The sequence below is a fragment of the Columba livia genome, chromosome 2 (genome assembly GCF_036013475.1).
Source record: "Columba livia isolate bColLiv1 breed racing homer chromosome 2, bColLiv1.pat.W.v2, whole genome shotgun sequence".
Taxonomy (NCBI): domain Eukaryota; kingdom Metazoa; phylum Chordata; class Aves; order Columbiformes; family Columbidae; genus Columba; species Columba livia.
The window spans coordinates 16,814,959-16,830,123 of NC_088603.1; the positions used below are offsets into that span (position 1 = coordinate 16,814,959).

General features: G+C 39.2%; 1 protein-coding gene across 50 annotated transcripts in view; it reads right to left on the reverse strand.

The window, feature by feature from the left end:
* The window catches only part of SVIL (supervillin), a 140,012-nt gene that overhangs the window by 48,117 nt on the left and 76,730 nt on the right, over positions 1-15,165 (reverse strand). For 19 of the 50 annotated variants that reach the window (XM_065050616.1, XM_065050617.1, XM_065050608.1 and 16 more), the window contains 6 exons: positions 10,103-10,160; positions 9,794-9,945; positions 8,694-9,378; positions 3,849-3,932; positions 926-1,810; positions 423-593 (listed from right to left, as the gene is read on the reverse strand). In XM_065050616.1, the coding sequence (XP_064906688.1) occupies positions 423-593; positions 926-1,810; positions 3,849-3,932; positions 8,694-9,378; positions 9,794-9,945; positions 10,103-10,110 (1,985 nt within the window). In that variant the 5' untranslated portion in view covers positions 10,111-10,160. The remainder of the gene's footprint in view (positions 1-422; positions 594-925; positions 1,811-3,848; positions 3,933-8,693; positions 9,379-9,793; positions 9,946-10,102; positions 10,161-15,165) is intronic. The other 31 variants (XM_065050650.1, XM_065050649.1, XM_065050647.1 and 28 more) reach the window with 8 other exon arrangements.

Consider the following 15,165-nt stretch of genomic DNA (forward strand, 5'->3'; position numbering starts at 1 on the left):
CAGAAGTTAAAAGCCTAAGATTTGCTGCCAGCTCTTTTAACATAAAATATGTAGCTTTGGTTGTTTAGAAAAAAAAATGTAAATGATAAGGCAGAGTAGATGGAAAGGAAACTGTTTATACAAAACCAGATAAAAGCATTTATCATTAGATAGAACCAGTCAACTATAATACCTTTTGTTGATTCACTGTTCATCATTTTACATGGGGGGGATTTACAACAAATTGGTTTACAACAATTGATTTACAACAAATTAGTACTGTTTTAGTTTTTATTTTACAAGAAGCTATAATAAACGCTTGTTTTTAAAGAGAAACAATAACCTTGCAAAATATTTATGTTAATAAATGAACAAAGTCTCTTCACAAGCTGTTTCATGTCCACCTGCACCAGAATGCTACACAGAGCTAAGCACGTGCCTACCTATCTGTCTCCTTTCGTTCTGCTGATGTTATAGGTTGGGTTTTAAATCTCTCAGAAGTCTTTCTATTTTCACCAGGAGAAAAATAGCGCCTTGGCTTTCGTGTCCCTCTTTCACGGTCACCATTGGCAGACAAAGCGCTACCTGCCGTTGACATCTCAAACCGAGATTCACTTTTAAGCCACATGATAGAAAGCATAAAGAAAATAAAATAGAAGAGAGAAGTAAAGCATAGATGTAAGCATCTCAACAATTCACCAGAGACCACTCTGCATGCTCCTCCAGTAACATGCGCAGACATACACATTCCAGCCACCCCACACCACAACTTGCACTAGCGAGCAGAAGCACAGAAGCAGGATTCAAACCATCTCAGCCTCCAGTGCACACTGGTGAGAGCTAAGCTGTGTGCTTTAAGTGCCGAACACAACTGATGTTGAGTGTGTGTAATTTTTGCCAAGGACGTGCAAGTTTCACACGAAAATATGTCTGAAATGTCACCTACAGGTCCGTTTTCTTGTTGGCATTAGCAGTCTCCAGAAAGACATTACGGAGCTGGGCAACAGAGACTTTTGTGTCAACTGTGCCAATCTCACCGTTGGGTGCATCTGCTTCCATGCTCTCCTTACTTTTAAAACCTTCTAACTTAGTAGCCACAGTATAGTCAGACATTGAGCGAGTCAGGACTTTATGCTTTGCTGTCGACACTTTCCAAACAGGAGCTTTGCCCTTGGCCGGCTGTGATACAGACCCACTCTGTATGTACATGACAGCTTCACTCCTTTCTACGTTCTCAGGGGTCTTGAACTGCTGCTCAGGAGCCTGCCTCTTGCTGCTCTCCAGCTCTCTCTGAACTTCGGAGTTAGCTTTCAGCTTGCTTGCGAAAGAGGAACTCCCCACCGCGGTATCCAGGTCTCCTCCTCCAAAGTGGCCTTCATGGTTCTTCCCCTGCTTGCGGATCTCAGATGGCAAAATTGGTCTTCTGCCTTTGGAAGCCTGCTCGCCCTCCAAGGAATCTTCATCAGGCTTTGCTCCATAACCAAGTGCCTCTTTCTTTTCACTCTCTGATGTGGTGGCAGCTGACGATTTTGTCAAGAGGCTAACGGTGTCTGGGGGGAGGTGGTTGCCAACAGAGATGTTTGCTTGTTCTTCTGTTGCCATCAGCTGAGCTGTGTGAGCAATGCCAGCAGGCTGAATATAGCCATGTATTGGTTGGCGGACTGAACTGACGGGCTGATTTATAACCCTATCAAAGGCAGACGTTTCTGTCTGAAGAGGCATGTAGTGGGCTGGCACTGGATGGGATTTTCTCTGAGATACTGTGTCTGTGGCAAGTTCAGGGCTTCCACGAGCACTTTCCTCTTTCACCAGTTTTTCTCTAACTTTTACTCTTTAAGAAAGAAAAAGGATTAAACCTGTGAACAGCAATACCCAATCTGGGAAGGAACACAGTCACCTACTGTGGGTATAGACAGCAATATCATACTAAAATAAAAAGCAAAAGCATGAAAGAAAGCAAACTTATGATGCAACCTGTTCCTCCCTCCTGAATCTCAGCTGTAACATTGCTTAAAAACATTCAGCTGACTTACAGGCCCTGGAACATGCACGAATCCTGAGAAGGTAACTGAGCAAGCTCTGAAAACATACAGCTTGTTCCCATGAGGTCACAACTGTGTTTGTCAAACAGCACATACCAATAGTCTCAAACAAACAAGATGATCGAAACTGCTTTTTATATTATCAAAGTGTTGGGTTCAGCCTGAAATTGCAAATTCCACCAGCAATTGTGTATATAGTCAGATTTTCAAAGGTGTCTGAACACTGGGCAGCTCATGTCATATAAAGATGCTGTTGCAGTGGGGAAAAGGATGAAAAGACACGTTATCTCTATCTATCCTTTCAAATGTTTTGCCAGAGACTTTTTTACTTGTGCTTTTGCGTATCATATAAGACATCTAAAATGTTACATGTACTGTAACCTGTTTCAGTAAATGAGAAAAAATAATGTTGAAGCCCAAAATGAAACTATGGTATGGCTGTTGCTCTTCAGAGGGCTTGCTGGGAAGAAGAGAATTATTTTTTTATAAAAAGAGGGGTGGGGGGGAACAAAACAAAACAAAAACAGGCATTCTGTTTTAAAATGTTTCATTACATACATGCAAAACTTACAGGAATGTTCCCCAAAGTTACCTTACTTCAGTGTATTTTCTGGAAACACGTCTAGACCGGTGTGACATCCATGCAAACCAGAGTTGTGTTCTACCTTTAGACAGCCCCGCTGAGGGCAGGCAGGCACAGCCCCAGGCAGCCTTTGCTCTAGGACTACAACTGCACATAAATCTGCAGCAGTTTTACAGCCACGCTGAGTGTTCGGACAGCTTACGGGGCAATTGTTTGTAAACATTGCATACAGAACATTAAGAACCAAAGCTCTGTGCCTCCTCCCCTCCCAAATGGGTATAAAAATTATTTTGATTCTGAGGAAGGAGAGAAACTCAAGCACAGTAGGAGACTCGCTCTTTATTTGAAAATAAGTAATCCAGCTCAAAGTATGTGCAATTCCAGGCTTGTTACCAACAGACTTTCTGGAGTTTACATTATTTTAAAAAGCGAGATTTAGAAAAAAAGGCAAATGAATATCTGAGAGAATAATTCAGGATATCCAAAGTTTTCTGAAACACCAACCCTTCTAATACTTTGGTGTTTCTTATGTCTGAGGGTTGATGCACTTAGCAGGGAAACATCTCTAAGTTACTTAAGCACAGAAAGTGTGTTCAGTCTGAAAAAGCGATTCTTTAAACTACACGTACCAAGCATTCTCCAGAACACCCACATTGATGTTAGTACTGGGTTATAATAATTACTTTAATCGGGAACATGGAAAAGAGTCTTCCTGTAATGCTTCTCATGGTGGTCTAGCTGTATATGTTACCAAACTGGGAGAAAGCAGCTGCTTGTAGCTCAGATCAAGATCTTGCTTTACTTTTTTATATATATATATATATATATATATATATATATATATATATATTTATTTTTCCCCTCTTATACCATCTCCTTTGGAATTCAAGGAATTAATTGTAGGGAATTCTAAGGTGGATGGTGTGAAAATCTGCTGGTTTGCAGAGTACAAAGTAGGATAAAATAAGAAATTATAAAAAACAGTGGAAGCCAGAATGAAAGTAGCTGTGGAAGAAGCTAAAGGCATTTGTATTTCTTCATGAAAATACCAGTTGGTCATAAATTATAATAAAAGCAGATGCTTCAGAAAAGCTTCAACAGCTGTTTATCTGCAAGAAACAACACTTCCTAACTTGCTGCTGTTAGAAGAAAATTAAAGGCAAGTGTTAAATGAAGACAGAGTAAAGGGAAAGAGGGGAGGTTTGTAGTCTGATTGTTAGCCACACAGCTACATTTTATGATACCTGGAGGGCCAGCTGATAAGTGAAGGTGTGTCCCCTTCTGAATCTTTCTGAAGAAACCATTCAGGTTTTGCTTTCCCTGCACTACTACAGAAAACAGAACTTCAGGTAACTTTTTGAGATCTCGACACATGCTCCCATTGCTTCACCCAATCTTCCCTCCCCAACTCGCCTTTTGTTTTCTAATTACTCAATTACAAATGACTGGTCATGAAAAGAAAAGTACAGCACATCAGTTAAATTGAAAGGTGATAAACTGTGAAACAAGCTATCATATTAATTCCATAAACATCTAAAGAGTGCTCTGAATGTTAAATATTCTTCAAAGACAACTTCACCAAGTGTGCATTGTCCAGAATTTGAAGTGGAAGCAACTACATTTTTTTTCTATTTGCAATTGCAGGGTTTATGTAAGGACACCTGGAAAAGTTGCTAAAAACATTCCTTTAATTTGTAGTTTAAAGTGGTAAAGACTGCTGGGTCCAAAACAAAGTAGTAATATGAATTTAACAAAGTTAGAAATTCAGGTGGCTATAATCATACTTCCTAAGAAATTCTCAGGATCCTCTTGTATCCCTGTATCACAAAAGCTTCAGAAATGCAAACCCAGTTAGCTCAAATAAAACATGCTGTGCCACTCTGTGACAGGGAAAGGAAAAGCTCAAAAAACAAAGTAATCCCTCAATTTGATCTTGTTTTGACTTTATTCTGTTTCCATTTTGGGGATGAAAGCATAAAAAGAAACAAGAGCACTGCAAACTTTTAAAAGCGCTGAAGGAAAAGGTATTTGCAGACCATCAATGTACAGTTTCTCAAATGCTTTCTTAATGCCTGCCTTCATCTACAGTCCCTCAGCAACAGTAGATCACATCAAATACTTTTAACCTTGCAAGCACAGACTGTCCAGCCACGCTAACATTTACAACTGCCCCGGAGGTGACAAGCAGCCAGGTTGCTTTCCATTACCTATATGTACATCTGAGAGAGCTCTTCACATTGCAGTAGAGCTATTGGGGATGAAAATCCCAAATTAAGCTCCAGGTCATCTACTTCAATTTTTCTTAGCTAGTCTTCTAACAGAAATAGTTGAAAACAGTCAAATCAACAACTGCTCTTAAGATAACAGTGGATCTACTGCAAATAAGTTTAAATTTGAGAACTCACCTACAGTTGTCACCTTATGCAAATCAAGCTTAGAACAAAGTCAAACACCAACTGTTAAAACACCTTTCGTTTTTCCACATTTTGAATTCCTAAAGGAACTGACCAAATAGGAGCTAAAAACCTTTCACAAGAGCTGACACGGTAGCTGGAATTGCTTTGAAGCAAACTTCCTTCTCGTCTCTCAATGTGTACTTTGGCACATGTTTATAATGGGCATGGCCCAAATTGCAATTATTTGTACTTGATCATTCATCCTTTGAAGAGAGCAGTCAGAAGAATGTAAGCCATGTTTTGAATTTGAGTTAATCAGCTACTTCAGCATGCGAATGCAGACGATGTCAAATGATACCTTCACAGCACCTTGTTGTCCTCTCAGTGATGAATACTAGGATTAATTATTAAATCTTCTTAGGACTGAACGCACAAAGCTTTCATATGTATTCCAAAGCAAGCTGCATTTATTTTCCAATTTGAACTCAGCAAATTTAAATTTAACAAAAACGATTTTGCAACCTATGTAATGTGGAACTGACTTCAAGCCAGCAGCCACTTAAGCTGCATTAGCCCTTATATTGCTTGTGCAAATGCTTTATAGGAGACTACCACACAGTAACTTCAGACTGCATGGAAACAGGCAATGACTTCTTTACCATTCAGAAACAGGGACAAGAGTTTCAGAGAGGTTATTCTTAAATCTCTGAATGTCACAGTAGTGAGTACACACTGGAAGTTGTCAGGGATATTAAAATGAAGAACAGGTTCTTCACAACTTGGCCTTTAAAATACCACCTATTGCCTACACACATATCCAAATGAGATCAAATCCTACATTTAAACTCTTGGCTGCTCTAAGAGCTATACCACATCTTGGTGGGTTCAAATGATTTCCTTCTCTAGGATCAGACAGTAATTGTGAAAAACCTGTCTTCGCACAAATACTGACACAAACCTCATCCAGAAATAATCTGAAATTCACGATAATGCAGCCAGCAATTTGTATTAAGTTATGACTTATTCCTGTTGCTTTTGCCTCAATCTCGTTTGTTAGTAAGGCACTACTGCAAAGCAGAGAAGTAAAAATGATCATAACACAAATAGGATGGAGCTTACACTCTGCAACTGTCCTAACATCAGAACCCACCTGAAAATGGATGTTATCCATTTTATTATCTGGAAATGAACAACAACTAAGTCTCAAGAAAATTAAGACCTTGCAGAAGACACCTGCCTCCAGTGCTTGCCAAGCACAGCTGATCCCTTAGTGTTTCACATAGCATTAGATCCCACAGGGATATATAACTATCAAAAAATTAAAAAGTATGCTCTGATTAAAACCAGTTTCCTTAAATATTTCACTTCTGCCCAAATTTTACAGCATCTTCTATTATAAAAAAGTAGGTAGTGCCAGAAGTGGTGGCTTTAAAGAAACAGCTGGAATTTGTGAATGTTTGATAATGCCTTCAGCCTGCTGAGTCTGAACTTGTAACTGGTTTATGGAGCTGCTTTAGAAAAAACACACGTTTGCCAGCTACCAGGAGACCTGATTTCTCCACACGAAAGGCTAATCTGTGAATGAGCAGATTCAGGTGTCTCTCTATAGCCAGGATGTTGTTTCACCAGAGCAACTGCTTTGTGCAGTTCAGCTTCTCCTGAGTTGGAAGAGCCTAGAAGGAATTTAATAGTTCAGTGTTTCATTGGTTTCCTCTCACAGAAACAGGGACTGGGATTGCTTTATGAGAGTAAAGAAAATAAAAGTTGTTTTAGCACTGCAGCAGCCACATTCTTGGCTATACAGTTTGATGGGCTATTCTCTTTGATTTCCTAAGGCTGAAAACTTCGTCCTTTCCTTCACCTCAAAAAAGAAGAAAACAACCTGCCAAAGGTTCATTGCTCCAATATCCCTTCCTATCAGTAATTGGATTAGTCAAGAGATTTATCTCAAATTGACCATGTGAAGATAGGGGGATAATATTTTGTAGCATTTGAGTTGAGACTGCTTCAGAGACAAGGATTTTGGAGCCTGGAATAAATCTAGTCCGCTCAAGGAGTTTCAGTACAACCCTGATCTCAGTTGTATGGATGACCATGCGATGACTATTTTCCTTAATGTAGTGGCAGAATTGTAAGCTTAAAGCATAAGCTAAATATAAGATAGTACTTCCTACGTATGTCAACTTACTTTCCTCTCTGATGGCTTGTTTGAAATGACAATATTCCTTTAAAATTTTGGCTTAATTGAGAGAGTCCAATGGCAACAAAAATAGCCAGGTAACCACACAAAAAAAGGTCGGCAGGATGAGAAGTCACCTGAATAATGGAAAGCTGTTAAAAAAATATTCAGGGGCAACTACTGGTTGTGTCCTATGCAACATAATGAAACAAAAAAGGTAACTAAGTACATCTGAGCAGTTCACAGGCACTGTAAATTTATGACTTAATTAATCCACCAGGTGGTTAACCTTTGACATGGAAGATTGGTTCCTCATTCAAATGTTAAGGTAGGTTTATGTGAGTTAATAAGAAAGGCCACAACAAATAAGAATCAAGTTTTGTGATTTTGATGGGAAGGATAAAGAAGTCCAGTCAAGGTAGCTTGTTTCTGAACCTACTGCGAAAAATACCAAAAAGTGTAAATGGTTCAGTTTATGACAGTTCATCTCAGGTTTTTAGAAACAGTCAGCACTGCTCAGCATGGTGACGATGTGTTTATGATTAAGTTCGCATTACAATTTACATAGTTTTCAGCTGTAACATTTTAACATTTTACAGTTATTATTTTCCATTTATCCACCTACCTAGAAATTAAATAAACACACTTGGAGAAAAATCGGAGTTTAAAAAAATTCTTAGTCATGTGTTGTTTTCAGTACCATAAAGTTTGACGGTCTGGTTTTGCACTGCAGTGTGAAATTACAATATGAAACTAGGGAAAACTATTTTTTTTTTCCTTCTGGAAGGATCTGGTTACCCTATCTCTGGAGTAAATTTGTCAAATCTGAAATAATTCAGCACACCATGAGGGAGGCTACGTTTTCCAAATTCAGCACAAAATTTAAGCTCTCTCCTCTGCCCCTTCACACACATACCCTGATATTATCTGAAAGATTAACTATCACAGTTCAAACGGGTTTTTACCCTTTCACAGCAGGAAAATAAATGAACTATTATTTGAACTGACCCAAGATGCTTTTCAGCTTTTAACTCTGAGACTTGTTCTATTTTGGCAGAAGCTGTCATTAAGCTACCCAAATCTTTACTTGGAAGCCTGAACCCAAGCAATTACAGGATACAGAGGAAAAAGTTAAAGGCTTGCCCTAACAAATTATGAAAAAAACAAAACAAAACAAAACAGATTTAGAACCATAACTGCTTCAATTTCTACTTTGTGTAAATATATTAACATCAGTTATTGTACTCCCTTCCCAAAGGGCCTAATTTTAGCCTAAATTCTACAAATATGAAGTGAATCCAAGGGCATACCTAATCATAGAAATAGATACCCACTTCCCTGTATCAGAAACACACTGTGATTCAATAAACCAAATCAATCCAGCCTGAGACATTCAAAGCCACTAAATATATTCTTAAGGGTAATAAATACATTCTCACAAATACTGTAGATGCTGCTGCAGAAGGTGAATAAGGAATCTACTGTATAAAAAAACAATTAAAAATCATGCTTACCTTTGTCTGATGTTACTATGCAAGGGCTGGTCATTCTGCAAATGGATTGGTGAGGCTGCCCGCTTCGGTGAAGAACGGGACTCTCTGCGGGTTTGCTTTGGTGATATTGGCACTTCATTATGGGAGGAAGATTCTCGTCCAGAAAGTGAAAGGGAGACAGAACTATCCATGGCTGCTGAAGGGTCAGAAACCTGTCTAATGGCACTGTTGTCATCTGCTTTTCTATCACTCTTTTCAATTGAAAGGTCTTCTTTACCTGGAGCACCATCTTTTTCATGGCTGGAGTACTCTTTGGATTCAGAAACCACACTCTTTGACTCCTTTGTCTCAGTCCTGGACAAATACAGAGAGCCACAGTCCTTGTTTTCATCGTCTTGCCTTTCACTTTTCACTCCCTTTCTTTCCACACTGTCGGGATCTTTCCTTGCCCGTGTATATCTGGATGAGTAGTCAGAATCCAAATCAGAATCAAGAGATAATCCGTATTTTTCTGCCAGCTGGCGCCGCCTCTCTGCCTTGTACCTAGCTATTCTTTCTGCTTTTGACTCTAGTTCCTGGACATCCATGTTTCCTGTATTATACAAGGACTCTGTATTACCTCCTGTGATTTCTGCTCGGTATCTGGATGATCTGGGTTGTTTTTCTACAGAAGAATCTGAAGTTTCCTCCTCTTCATTTGATCTTCCTGTCAAAAGTACAAGAATGAGCAAGTCCATCCCCAAAACCAAAGGACCCTACCCAGCATTTGCATCCAGTGAACTAAAAGCTTCCCATTTTCTTACAAAACAAAGTGTACTAGGGACTGTACACTTACCATACATTACATTTTTGCACTTGTGTCTCCAAAAGCACATACGAATGAGTAAGAAATGTGTATAAGTTATAATTCGTTCAGAATGGTTATCAAATTCTTGTTCTTCTAAAACAATACGCATAATAAACCTTTTTCAAATACAACAACTAGAGAATTTAAAAGGCAAGTTAAAAAAACCTTGACCACAGCTTTTCTATAAAAGTCCTCTCCATGTACTGCACAAATGATAGGCCAGCAAACACAAAGTAACACAGCAGTGCAAGGTTGACTGATACATACTACTTACCTAAGTGGGGACTGTATGGATCAGTTGCACGCATATATCTCGGTGTATCTTCCTCTAGTAAACGGTGTGTGACCGATCCTGGACAGTTTTGGAGAAGCATAGGTTGTGCGTCATTTTCAATTCCCTCTAAGCGTCTAGCTATTCTCTCTTTTCTGGGAAACAAAAAAAAAAAAAAAAGAAAAGAAAATAAAAAGGTGAAAAATGTGAAATCGAGCATCTTTGAAGATTAGAGGGGAGAGTTTCTAAGAGGAGGTAACAAAACAACCTGTGTGTTTTGTTTTACAGGCCAAAGACTTTTTTTATTTTTACCTTTTCATTTCCAAAAAATCTTGGTTGTTTGGTTCAAACAGTTTTCTTAATTCTGAAACTGAGACAACAAAAGATTATACAGTTTATAAGCTACTAAGTTTCAGAAACTCACAGAAACTTGCTAAAGTGCTTTAGAATAAGGAAGAACAGTCAAAGAGGTTTAAACCAGCTTTTTTTCAGGAAACAAGCATTTCCCTCTTGTTTTCCTAGTTTATTAAGCTTGTGTTGTCAAAAGTGCACTAGGCACATGGGGGTACACACCAAGGAGCCCTCCCCTCCAGGTTCTTCCAGTCTAACTTAAAATCCACTCTGCATCCCAGCAGCTTCCAAGATCTCATATAAACTGGGCAAAATTGCATTTTGTTTAAGTGATGTCAAGCTTACACACCATAATAATCTGTTTCAAAAGCAGATAGTACAGAATTACCGCTTGCATTGCTTACAAGGTCTAAAGAGAAACATTTCTTACTTTCCCCCTCTTCCTTCCATTAAGAAAATCCCAAGAATCCTAGTGACTTATGGTTGGAGTGAAAATGGCTGTATGCCCTCATGATATTCCTGCATGGTTAATCACTTTCTACTTCACTAATTTTCCCTTGTAGTTTTAATTGTACATACTTTTCTTCTCACCCTCTGAATTGTTTGGTGGTGGTATCTGCTAGCAGACATCAGTCAGTTCACAAAATAGTAGTGAACTAACAGGAGGCATGACAGATTAAGTAATCCCTATATATATACATACGTACACAGTTATCAGTGTTATTTGCAAACCACACTAGAGCCGCAACTGCTACATAAACAAGTGTGGTGTGACTTCTTACGGCCAGGAAGAGAACCCATCCAGGCTGTCAAAGGACGCAGCAGAGAGGAGGGAATGTGTGTGTGTGCTAACACTAGCACCCCCTGCACCTCCTCTGTATCATTCCTTGGCAAAGATGTGGTGCAAAATGCTGTGTGCACCTATTCTGATGCAGCATACCTCTGGTGTTCTGACCCTGTTGACCCAGGGATCAACAGTTAAGGCAAGCTACAGTCTACAGCCTGCTAAATCAGCCCTTAATTGCCATCAGAAACAGCTGATGAGTCAGGGTGTCTACTAGACACTGTTCCACATCACTGCAGAAGTAAATCTATCAGCCTTTTCCCTACCAGACTTTATCACTCTACTTACAAGGCAGACATTACTGAAACACTACCCTTTCAAAAGTCAGATTCACCTTCTCCTTCTCTCCCCTTCCTCTACTGCAAGAACATACATGCATAGCTAAGTCAGGTTTTCAGCTTAGCTGACACATACCCAGGAAGTTTGCTGTAGTCAATACCAGTGCTTGTACCTCAGATACAGAGAGACACTATTGACACTGGCTGTCACATCAGCCTTATGTGCTGAAATGCCACTAGGACTTCAGGTAAAATGTCTTGGATCAGTAGGAATGAATGTATGAATCACGACTACTCAGAGAAGCAAATGAATGAGGTATGAATACAGTGTCTGATGACTGCCTACTGAGAATGAGCAATGAACAGGGGAAAGAAATCAACTTGGCCACTCTCCAAAACCTCCTTTAGTCTACATTTTTACAGAGACTCAAGCTATCTTCTTCAATTTCTCAAGCCAAATTAGCTCGGATTGTGATCATGCCATGAAAAAAAAAAAAAAAAAAAATCGAATGTATACACATCTGATTCAACTAGCAATGCAGAATAGCTAAATATGCAGCTACTTAACAGTGCTAACCCAAGGGACACCTCATTCATGTGTCGCTCCAGCATCTGCAGCAAAGCAGATGGAAGCCTATGCTGTTGACCAGGTTGACAGTGCAAGACAGTCACTGAGAATCAGCAAACTCCAGGCACAGACCTCTGGAGATGGGTGGGAACTGGACCTGGGCAATGCAAAATTTGCATCCCAAACCAACACCAAAGCAAAGATGAGCCATTATGTCTTGTTTTTATAGACTTTTCTCTCAGTACATGAGCAGCTCCTGCTGCTGTCCTGTCTACTCAAGCTGTGCTAACAGTGGAACTCTATTAAACAGAGAATGTATCCATATGAAACCAGCCTTCGTCTCACAGTCACACCAAAGGAAATGATTTCTCATAAATAGTTCGCTCTCACCTCTGCCAAATCTACTTCTGTTTAAGTTTGTTCCCTCTGACTTTTATAGATTTCTGTTCCATCTGTTGGCTATACATACATAAAATGGTCAAAACAAACCCCATAATTGTTCTGCCACTTCAGACAAGTCAAAGGCCTCCACAGTTCACACTTAATAAAACCACATTCCATCCAAATCCTGATCATTTTTCTTCCCTAGTCACCAATTTATACAGTCCCTAAAACTATCATCAGAGAACAGGTCTTTTACACAGCTCTAGTAAAGCACTAAAGCATAGCTTCACATACTAAAGTTGTCTTTTTATTTCTTGCCCCCAAAAAAGGAAACTTGACTATAAGTCATCTGCATACAAGAAATGTGGAACATCCAAAGAACTCCCAGCAGCTCAACACCCTCATGCTACGTGTTAGCTGAAGTTCCAGAGATTCTACTACTGCTTCGCTGTCCTAAAAAGAGCACTGGTCTCATGAAGCATCTCTCCAACACCTTCCCAAACAAGATGGGACGAAAATAGCATGGGACTACTCTATGCTGCCTTACACTTTTTCCACACTTGAGATTCCAGACAGTAATTTCAGCTAGGTTGGCCAACACCTGCAGAGGTTTTTGTGAAAGTAGTTTCAGCAGTATTCTTCTTCTGGGGAGGCAGGGAAAAGAAGTACAAAAAAGAGAAAAAAAGAAAAGATAAAATACAGGAAGTCTTCTCGTCTAATGATTGCTTTTTGCTAAATAAAGTATTTGATGCCAAAACATGAAACCCAGTTGGAGAAATTTCACTCCCAAGGACACTGGTTGGCCCTTGCAAGCTTGGGTGATCAGTTTTATCTTCTTCAGTTTGCAACTTGAATAAGTTTGTGCTGATTCATGGGGTGTTTTTCCACATGACCACCAGAAACTACACCATTTCAAAGACACCCACGCGAGCATTAAAGAATAACAACAGTTCTACCTAAAAGGTAGCACAGAGATCTGATTCAGCACACAGGAAGAGACTAAGAAGCTTAAAATAATTAATTTCACAGTAAAAGCTCCTTATCTAAGTTACTTCATGCCAACACACTTTGTAAGCACTGTGTTGGTCAGTAAAGGGAAACAGGAAGAACAATCGCAGTTCAGGAACAGCCCTAAACTTCAAGGCTTTATTTTAGGATGTTGAGCAGGATGCCATGATAGGATACCCTCTAAGGCAGACTGTCAGGAGACACGTTAATTTTGGTAACTGTAGACCTTCTGAGCAGCATTTACTTTATAATACCAGCATTTAGCAAAAGCAGTATTTTTCCATGTCTTGCCCCAGAATAAAAAAAAAGTACATTCAGAGTTCATCTTATAAAAATGTTCAAAAAACTCATTAAGGTGAAAAATTTCTTATAGAATTCGGAAATCTTTCAGAAACATTTGTTACAGAATATGAACATTTTTGCTGAAAGCGCTCTCTGATAACAGCAGAGGACTAAACGTGAGAATAAAGTTGCAGACATGTGACAGCAGTTTTATTTTTAAAATACAGAAGCTGTAAAAACTAAATCAAGCCTTCCAAACGTCCTCAGCAGAGAGTGAGCACATACATCCGCGAAACCTGAGCAGACGCTGATCAAAGGTTTACCTGCCAGAGGATTAACTTCTCAGAGACAGTAAATAACCATTGCAATACAGGTATACACATTTTCATTTCGAGGAAAATTTAATACAACAGTGAAGCCTACCAGCCTGATCCCTACCTCCTCCTCTCCTGACCTGCAAACCTACAAACCAGGTTGGAGAAGCATTTATCTTCTGTTTATGCTAGCAGAGGCATACTAACATGTTCAATGTTTAACTGCAGGAAGCAGCATGTGAGACTTCAGATAGACTCTTTGAACCTCAGCTCAGTCAGTATCAGTTGAAAATTACATATATTCCTTCAATTTTCCAACATGTGCAAATCTGGATCAAAATCAGGCCCTAGATGGGACAAATAATTTGAATTTTCAGAAAGCGTTGAGCCTCAAGTAGTCCCCTCAGAATTTAACCATCAGCTCTCACTGCTAACTTTTTCTTAAGTCTGATACACACCAAATCTGATGCTTTTATTATGAGAATAATTTATTAGAAAGTAGAAACTGAGTTCACTGAGAAGCAACATACAAAGAAGGTTTCTCAATTGAAGAGTCTCACAATTAACTTGTTGGCCAGCATAACTGTAAGGCTAAGTATAGGGAATAATGAGGGTCTCTGTGTTCTTGCTGACTAGTGCTCTCAGGATGTCTGTAATGCATAACTGTATATCACTGTATTGCATCACGGTGTCAATGAAGTCTCTTTCTGGACGTCTGTAATGACTACATTATAAAAGCAAGCACATCACTTATATATCACTTAAATGTTATGCTGAGAAGAAGTACTCCTTTCTGAAGGAACTCTGCAACAAATGACATTAAAAGAACAAACCAGTTCCTTTATGTTGGGATTAGTGCATCTAGCCTTGTAGTATTTCTGAAAAGGGTAAAAATAACATCAGAAGACACACACAGTTTTAATCAAAGTTCTGAGATCCAAAACATCCCTGAATTAAGGGATGCCAGTTACATTTAGTTCTTCAGTCAAATGTCACCCTTGTCATCCTGGACAAGAACTATTTCAAAGCAGATTGTCATTTCCTCTAAATAATTCACGAGAATTAACTCTTGCCTCCACCTCAACTGTGTTAAAAGACAAAGATGGAACTGCTGTTTCCTCCATAAATTAATCAGACTAAGACAGAAGTTTTAAAGAAATAATCCCCAACCCGATACGTAATGCAGGTCCTTTAGTATGCAAAACTAAAATTCAGTGTGTAGTCAGTTGGTCATGGAAGCACACTGATTATACTGACTACTGAAGGGGACTGGACTGTAATTAACTTGGCCGGCCAAGTTAATACCTTTGACTTCAGTATTAATCTAACTGTACAAAAACTCTTCT